Here is a 9,053-nt window from a genome sequence, read left to right as displayed (position 1 = left end):
TTACTCACAGATATAATTCAAACAGTTTTAGAAACTTGAGAGTGTTTTCTATCCAATAGTAATAATAATATGCATATTGTATGATCTAGAATAGAGTACGAGGCAGTTTAAATTGGGCACGATTTTTTCCAAAGTGAAAATAGCGCCCCCCTATTGACAAGAAGTTTTTAATGGTTTTGTAACAGCTCCCTCTGAAGGGCATTCGTTTCTTTCTTTCTTTTTGACTGTCACGTAACGTTTCCCTCCACTGTTCTTCCTTTAGTCGTTTCTGATCATCTGTCTTTTGTATCCTGCTGCTAACGCTGCCGTTTGTTTGCCTTTCAAACAAACGGTTGCCTTGACGTGTCTTTAAGCTCAGCCACTGTCCCAAAATGCTGCTTCTGTCAGGTGATCAGCCATATTTTAATGCATGTGAGAAAAGGCAAACAAATGTTCAAGTAACTAGAATAACAAATCCGTATTTTGCTTATCTGTCAGCAAGTGTTATTTTTGATTTATGCGGTCGCATTTTATTTTATTTTTTTAATTGAAAGGAGATACAAGTACAATCATTTTACTTTAAAGAACATTTTTGCAAAGTCATACATGCATTCTTGGATTTAAGTTGTTTTTGATTAGTCCTTGTTTTATGAGAAATTACACATAGCTTTTATAGTACAAAATGCATGGAGGCTCAAACTTTATTCTGGAAAGAGAATGTATGTTTTTGGTAGAGTACTTTACAAGCTAAATAACAGATTGTTATAAATACAATTTTAAAAACTGTACAGAAAACAATCAACTGGATTTGTGTTCTTTTATTGCCTTTTATGTTGTCATTTTATTTTGAGTTCGATGTTACATTGTTGGTATCACTTGGTATCGCAGTTTGGTCCCTTTTGAACATCACGGTCACTTCTGTGGTTGTTTTCATATCTAGCTGGACTGGACATATTGTGGAGGATACAATTAATACCAAATTAACCACAAATATAAACAAATGTGAGATCAGTCTTAAATTAACTTTTTATTTTCATTACCAATCATCAAACAAAATTCAACGCAAACTTGAGTTAATCACACAAGAACACGTTTATTGGGCCTTAAGTGAGCAAGTGGATCTGTATCTAATAATGAGATCACCAACTGATAATTATAATATGTTGAGGTTGATTTTAAATCTGAATGTTACCATTCTGTTTAAAAGCACTGACATAATAATCTAACAAGATTAATGTTACATATTTCTAATCATTCAAGATATTTTGTCATAGTTCACACATTAGCCTAGATCCATAGCTCACACGTTAGCCTAGATCCATAGTTCACACGTTAGCCTAGTTCCATAGCTCACACGTTAGCCTAGATCCATAGCTCACACGTTAGCCTAGTTCCATAGCTCACACGTTAACCTAGATCCATAGCTCACACATTAGCCTAGATCCATAGCTCACACGTTAACCTAGATCCATAGCTCACACGTTAACCTAGATCCATAGCTCACACGTTAACCTAGATCCATAGCTCACACGTTAACCTAGATCCATAGCTCACACGTTAGCCTAGATCCATAGCTCACACGTTAACCTAGATCCATAGCTCACACGTTAACCTAGATCCATAGCTCACACGTTAGCCTAGATCCATAGCTCACACGTTAGCCTAGATCCATAGCTCACACGTTAGCCTAGATCCATAGCTCACACGTTAGCCTAGACCCATAGCTCACACGTTAGCCTAGATCCAAGCATCTATAGTAAAAAGAACTACCAGTATACCAATCAAAACTAAATCCCCCGAAAGTTGACATTTGTTTAGACAAATGGCTTCATAAAACAAAGAATCTTAACCAAAATGGTCCCTGACACCAAAAATATTTTTCCAAAAGACTCTTGTACTGTAGTATTGTCACAACCCAGAGGGAACAGTGATATGGCAAACAATCAACAAACATCTTGATTCCATAGTATAGCTTTCCCCTCAATGTATAATTTTAAAGTATCGAATCTCAACTGAACTAGTCTTCTGTTCTATTTCCAAAAATGTCTTCATTTGATGCCTTTGGCTTTCAGCTCATCCTTCACTCTTCTCAGGTAGTCATGGTCAGGATAGCCGAAACTGGGCAAACACAAAGCACACACAACTTTGAATTAAACAAATTCTCCAATTATTTCTGAGCATGCGTCTGGTTCAAATCTCATGAGGGATCAATGTTGTTCCCCCAGGCAAGGTAGTAGTAGACACTTAACCTGAATTGAGTAAATGCAAAACAGACAAAAAACATTTATACATGACATAAGAAAATGTTAACCATGTTAGTCACTAGAAGCATACAGAAGTTTATTCATATCTATAGTCTTAGATGGTGTACTTTTGTGCCCCTCCTTCGATGTTGGTTTTGTGGTGAATGTCATTCCAGGTCACTACATTCTCTGCCCCAGTGGTTCTGGAGATCCCAACTGTGAAAATCAGCCTCTGATTAAATGCTTTCTTCAGCAGCTTCAGGACCTCATTCCCCTCCATGTTATTGGGTAGATAAGCCATTCTTTTGGTCCCATAGAAGTGCTTTCCAGGGTTGGGATGTTTCTTCTGAAAACAGACAATGTAAACACAAACTAATAGCAAAGGCAACAAATGGCTGTGTAAATATAAAACACTGCAGTGGAAATTGGGAGATAATGTATTGTCAACTTTTACATTTACAGTATAATGAAGAACCTGAGGCTTTTACCGTCTGTTTTCCATCTGGAATATCATAGTTGATAACTATCGTGTCACATTGAGTGAATCCAGGTAGGTTGGTGTAAGAAATAGTGTGTTTCATTGTTCCATCAGGCTGGTCTCCCTCCACCTTCCCGTACACATCCTTACACACAGGACAGCTGGGGCCCATGGTTTCCACTGACCGCCTCAGACACTCTTTACAAAACTCATGGGTGCACGACAACTTCTCCTTGTTGGTAAATATATCCATGCATATGGGGCATGTCGCTTCTCCAGCTGCTCCCACCTCAGCTGCTCCTGTGTTGAAGTCTTCAGGATACACAATCCTCTGCTTGTCTTCCTCTTTAAACACATGCCCACCCAGCTTCTCTTCAAGCTCTTTGACAGCAGGGCCTAAATGCTCCGGTAGGCCAATCAGCCTCCAGGGACCGTAGTTTTCTCCTGCCCCAACACATTGGTGTCGAGAGCGGATCTTCTCCAGCATATCCCCCACAGTCCCTGCCTGGGTAGTGTCTAGCAGGTAGCAGCTCATTGTTGACGTGGCAACCTTCTGGTAGAGGTGCATGAGAGCTCTGATGGCGTGGCATTCCAGAGAGGCAGTGTGTTGGGACTTGATAGGTCTGGTTGTCACTCTGACCTTCCCCTGAGAGGGATTATTCATGAAAACTACTCCAAATTTATTTTGGATTGCTTTTATTTTTTCATCAAATATTTTTTTAATCAGCTCCCAGTGGGCTGGGTCCATGGACAGCCCACTTGACACCAGTGGGTCTTTGATGTCAAGCACAATCTTCTGTGGAATCTCTGTAGATCTCCTTCCAGATCCAAAGGCCTCATCTGTGGAGCTGTGATCCATTCCGAAGGTCTTCACTGTGGAGCTGTGGCCCACCCCAAAAGCCTTCCCGACTGCTACCATGCTCTGCTTCGGCCCAAACACATTGCAACTGTTGGCGGACACGTTCAGCACCAGCCTGGACTCCTCATTCTGGATGTTCTTCAGCGTATTCTGGAGGTCTTCTAGATTCATGTGTGGCAGATGTGCGGAGATGCTGTCAAAATCACCTGCACACTTCTGGAAGAGGTCAATTAACTCCTGGTAGGCTTCGGGCAGCAGAAAATCTCTACCTGTTTTCGCTGAATCTTCTTTGATGGACACCTTCACATCTGCATTGATTTTGACTCCATTTCTTTTCTCTATGTCCTCCATCTCCTTCTGGTAGGCCTGGTTCATGTACCCAAAGAGGGTCAGTGGGACTGGAAATCTCATTTCCTTTTGCCCAGGGGCTTCATGGGTGTTCATTCCCTTGTGAGTCATGCTTGCTGTCACTGCTAAACCATTCCAATCACCTGCTGGCCCAGCCTCAGCTTCCTTGATGACCTTGTGCACCTCTCTGTAGAACTTCTCCCCTTCCTCAAAGTTCCCAGTAAAGGTCAGTGAGTGATAAGTGCGGTACTGACTGAACCTGGTCTGAAGGGAAACCTGTGCTTCATGTGGGATGCCACTGAGATCAATGATAGTATGTACAGTCACTGGGAGTTTGACCTAGTGGGAAAATATCATATTAAAAAGATTTACATATCTTACATCTATACTTTATATTATAGTTGATTTGAAAATGCAATCAAATAATCAAACATTTACAAAAGCAAAGCCAATTACATCCTGTGGAGTGTGTGATGTTGGAGGAGAGCCATCTATTGAGCTAGGTTTACAGTCTGATTGGTTCCAGGGTGTAGATGGTGCAGTTTTGTGAAACTGCACAGTAGCGGTTGTCTTGGCCTCGTCTTTGAAGGTCATCTGTGTTGCCCTCCGATTCAGAAGTACTTTTAGATCTTCAAATAGGGCAGATTAATATATTAACATTAACAATAAAATAAGGATTTAAGATAACAATAACTGTAACCAAATCAAATATGCTCACATATCTAATAAAATACTTGTTCCCAGATAAAAGCATGCATTTGAGAATTCACTCTGCAACACATTAATAATGTACTGTTGATGAGAATATTTTCTTCTTAGCAGCACCACCATGGCTTGTGTATCCTCAACATTTAAAATGGGTACTAGCTTTTTTTGTAATGAACTTTACATTTTTGACTCCATCATTCTCACCTGTTGAGGGACTTATCTTGACCTCAGCCCATGACCCATTGTAATAAAGACCTTTCAAGGTACAATCTGTAGTCTTATCACCAAAGTCTTTATTGAGCCATGACTGGAGAGTTTTCTCTAGTGTAGATTTCCATTTTGGTGGAAGGTCTTTCCTAGGCCACTTCACAGTGACGTAGACTGTAGCCTCATCTGGAGATGCTGATGGCTGCTTTCTCTCTTCAACCTTAGCTTGATTCAGATCCTGAAAAAAATGTCTGAGCATAAATATGGTTGTTGGCGTAACAGCTTATTCAGTCCTAAAGAGGACCTGTAGTTTAGTAATTGAGATTCATAGCGGATAATCTCATTTTGCTCCTTGTGTACAAATCAGAGCCTGATTTTTATTTTATTTTTATTTTTAATAATTATTATTTATTTATATATTTTGGGATTTTTAGGGTAATAACAGAAACACTGTCCGTGTCCAAATACCCATACTTGCGTTCTAAATAGTAGGCTGATTGAAATAGAACATTTTATAGTATGTGAACTTTAGAAAATCCTGTGATCTGTTGGATAGAATTACCACATCTTGAGTCCTTTGGGAGTTGATGGGAGAATGCTGATCTCTCTGTGATTGTCTGTCTTTATTAGAGCCAGCAGCTCCTCCAGCAGGAGGATCCAGACTCATCTCCTCCTTTGACCGATACAGATCTGTGCCCTGAAAAAATAAGAGATTCAATATGATTTTGACCTAACAATCAATTTCAACTCCATTTGGACTATAGTCTTAAAAGGTGAGCTGTAGAAAGCATAGCTCTGATAGCTACTTCTGTCATCAGAGCTTTAGAAAAAACATTTACTAATAAAAATAATGATTATTCTTTAACATGTACTATATAACGTCTTACATGTCATTCAGATATTTAAAAATAAATGGTCAACTTGTGGTCTTAACCTGGGGTGGTGTATCCAGTCCTTTGTCAGATTCATCATCTGTCAAATACAGGTCCTGAAAGAATAACTGGACATCAGTATGATGTTGATCTTACCCTAACTTTAATTGTGATTAGTTTTGGCAACTTCATGAAACAGCATTGGATAGTCTATGCAAACAGGTATGATAAAGATAAGATCACCTGCTTTCTCAGGCCTGAGTCAGAGACTAGTTGACATGATCATAATTACACTGTTACTCCTTACCAAAAATATAAAGGCAAAATGTAAAGTGTTGGTCCCATGTTTCATGAGCTGAAATAAAACATGAAATGTTCCATATGGACAAAAAGCTTATTTCTCTCAAATGTTTTGCACAAATTTGTTTTCATCTCTGTTGGTGAGCATTTCTCCTTTGCCAAGATACACCATCCACCTGACAGGTGTGGCATATCAAGAAGCTTATTAAACAGCATGATCACAGGTGCACCTTGTGTTGGGGACAAAAGGCCAGTCTAAAATGTGCAGGTTTGTCACAACACAATGCCACAGATGTCAAGTTTTGAGGGAGCGTGCAATTGGTATGCTAACTGCGGGTATGTACACCAGAGCTGTTGCCAGAGAATTTAATGTTCATTTCTCTACCATAAGCCGCCTCTGTCGCCAGCCCAGGACCTCCACATCTGTCTTCTTCACCTGCGGGATGAAACTGAGGAGTATTTCTGTCTCTAATAAAGCCCTTTTGTGGGGCTCCCTAGTGTGTGGACGTGGCTCCGAAGTGGATAGGCCTATGCCCTCCCATGGCTGCGCCCCTGCCCAGTCATGTGAAATCCATAGATTAGGGCCTAGTTAATTTCAATTGACTGATTTCCTTATATGAACTGCAACTCAGTAAAATTGTTGAATTTGTTGCATGCTGTGTTTATATTTTTGTTCAGTATATAATGGCAATACACCACACCCCCTCAGGCCTTATTGCTTAAGTATATCCCTGGCTATCCCAGCTGCATCGTTTGATACGGTACTTATGGTATAAACCTGCCCTTGGGAATTGCTGTGATTGGTGCTCTCATGCAGATTCACAGCTCCCAGTATCAGGAGAATTTACTGTCTCGAATGTTGCAAGTGTCTTGAAAGAGATGCAAACAGGTTAACAGACAATTATCTGTGGAGAAAGTAAGAGGTAGTTAGTTCCCTTTGTCCTTTAAGATTAAAAGGTGGAAGGTAGCCTAGTGGTTGAGAGCATTGGGACAGTAACAGATGGCTTGAATCCCTGAGCCGACTAGATGTAAAATCTGTCGATGTGCTTTTGAGCAAAGCACTTAATCCTAAATCGCTCTGGATAAGAATGTCTACTAAATTAATATGTTTAATTAAAAACTCTGTTACAAATGATGGAGAACTTATGTCAAACAACTTATCTATTACTGCTGGTCAATATCCAAAATAATATACCCATTATATCAAACAAGCTGCTGTTTGGCTAAAAATAAATGAATGTATGAATATTGTAGCGAATTAATATTCCAGGAACCCGGGTCAAGTGACTGTCAACCTAACACAGTTACTCTCCAAGAGATCCAAACCTCTTGACCAGGTTGCTAGGTGTTGGGCTATACACTACCCCTTCCTTTGGGAGAGCGCCTCAAGTCCCTCACGCGCCACCCCACCCCACTTCTGACACCAATGTAATGAATTTGGAAGTAGCCCCGACCGGGACCCTAACCCAACCCAACACCTTACATACTGACCACACCGCACACACGTGTTGCATGCACGAGCGTTGCAAAATAAATGTACACATACATGTTATTCAATCATTGCACCCACATTGCTCATGTGTGTCAACGAGCATCAGTGTAGCCAAGCGCTACAATAGAACTTGGTTTTACCTGTGAAGCTTGACATGCTGCAAGTCCAACCTCTTCCATCAGTTTTTAGGAGCATATACCTATGTGGATGATTGATAGGTGAACTGAGGTCCACAGTCCAGTTGGTGGTGGTAATGCACCTTAAAGTTGGTTGCCAACCGCCATATAAAGTTCAAAGAAGAAGCCTGAAGGAGGAGATATTACTATAAACTAACTGTTACCATTTTATCTGTGGATTAATTGTCGGAGTAGAGGACCTTGTGCATTTCAGGTAAAATAACAACCCAATGTTTATATCCCAGGAGAAATTTGCAAACTAGCTAGCTAAATTGCCATACATGTTTTATGCTTTTCGACCTGTCCCCAAATGAATATAGTTGGTTCAGAATTCGTTTTCATATGTCAACCTGCGTGTCCTGGTTGCGTCTAGTAGGCGGACAAAATCAAAATGGACGAGAGATGTGGTCAGCATGTTAACGGTTATGCCAAGAGATCCGAACCGCTGCGTGTTGCTTTTGGTCGCTGCAATATTAAAGGTACTCATGTATTTGTCCTCAAACCAGCATACTCACATTATTATCACCCACTTCCACCATGTCAACGTCATTTTCTGCCATGTTGATTTAAGTCTTCTTGCTTCACCCAGTCAAACTCCGTGTGTCCTACACAGCAGGAAATAGGCCTTATTCGTTGGATGAATATCATCAATACGAAAATCTCTCATTGCCGTTTTGGGCCAACTGCGCGACGCCACAGACAATAGTATCACTTTCGTTTCACAAATTGCAACACAGCCCAAGGTTGACGATAACCTTTGTCGAGTTAGTAGCCTAAAAAACTCGAGGTGAATAGGCCTAGTTAGAATATAACGCGTGTAGTTTTAGATTAAAACATAAATACACATCGAGAATAATACATTGTTCATTTGATTCACAGATTATTCAATTGATTAAAAAAGAAAACATTATGAACTTGTCATTTTCTATGCATTTTTTCTATTTTAATATTACGGCTATACTATAGTTTATTAAATTGTTTTCGGTGCCAGGTGGGCCCGAAGTTTTGCTAAAATATTGCCTAGGTTACATACCAGGCGTGTACAGCTGTCTCTGTCTCAGTTTTTAATGTGATCTAATTTGTAGACGTGGAAGCGAAAACGAAAGTAACGATGATTCAAGAATGCAACACTATAACGTTAGCTGGCTAGACGCACTTTCCGTCAAAAGAGGGGGAGTATCACAGCTATTGTAGCCTATGGCACATTGTAGGGTTTAATTTGCTAAAATTATTACTCAATGTACTGTATGCGGATGGATGGACCAAATTAACCACAATCCACATAGACGGTACATAAAAACAAGAAAATACTGTATAGCCTTTATTCTCACGATCCAACTTCCAAACAAAATTCAATTATCGTTTTTTAAAGGTAAATATATTGAGTAAAT

General features: G+C 40.0%; 1 protein-coding gene across 7 annotated transcripts; it reads right to left on the bottom strand.

The window, feature by feature from the left end:
• Positions 1–993: 993 nt before the first annotated feature.
• LOC139535873 (E3 ubiquitin-protein ligase DTX3L-like) lies at positions 994–8,831 on the bottom strand. Of its 7 annotated transcripts, XM_071335748.1 has the most exons (10): positions 8,696–8,831; positions 8,178–8,267; positions 6,380–6,430; positions 5,757–5,810; positions 5,385–5,519; positions 4,820–5,060; positions 4,364–4,536; positions 2,711–4,246; positions 2,351–2,568; positions 994–2,097 (listed from the first exon to the last, which is right to left on the bottom strand). In XM_071335748.1, exons 2-10 carry the CDS (start codon positions 8,220–8,222, stop codon positions 2,028–2,030), a joined length of 2,523 nt encoding a protein of 840 aa, XP_071191849.1. In that variant the 5' UTR covers positions 8,223–8,267; positions 8,696–8,831; the 3' UTR covers positions 994–2,027. The 7 variants fall into 7 exon arrangements, with proteins under 7 accessions (XP_071191849.1, XP_071191851.1, XP_071191850.1 ...); XM_071335750.1 differs by lacking the exon at positions 6,380–6,430; XM_071335749.1 differs by lacking the exon at positions 8,696–8,831 and having other exon boundaries at positions 8,178–8,682.
• Between the last annotated feature and the right edge of the window lie 222 nt (positions 8,832–9,053).

The sequence above is a fragment of the Salvelinus alpinus genome, chromosome 12 (genome assembly GCF_045679555.1).
Source record: "Salvelinus alpinus chromosome 12, SLU_Salpinus.1, whole genome shotgun sequence".
NCBI lineage: Eukaryota > Metazoa > Chordata > Actinopteri > Salmoniformes > Salmonidae > Salvelinus > Salvelinus alpinus.
Note: the sequence above shows the minus strand (reverse complement) of the source record. Positions and strands in the feature narration are given on the sequence as shown.

Coding starts and splice junctions, on each gene's coding strand:
- LOC139535873 (XM_071335748.1), bottom strand. CDS start 8,222: ATGGCAGAAAATGACGTTGACATGGTGGAAGTGGGTGATAATAAT. Junction 5,520..5,756: donor GACTGGATACACCACCCCAG/GTTAAGACCACA, acceptor TTATTTTTTCAG/GGCACAGATCTGTATCGGTC. Junction 5,061..5,384: donor CCCAAAGGACTCAAGATGTG/GTAATTCTATCC, acceptor CATTTTTTTCAG/GATCTGAATCAAGCTAAGGT.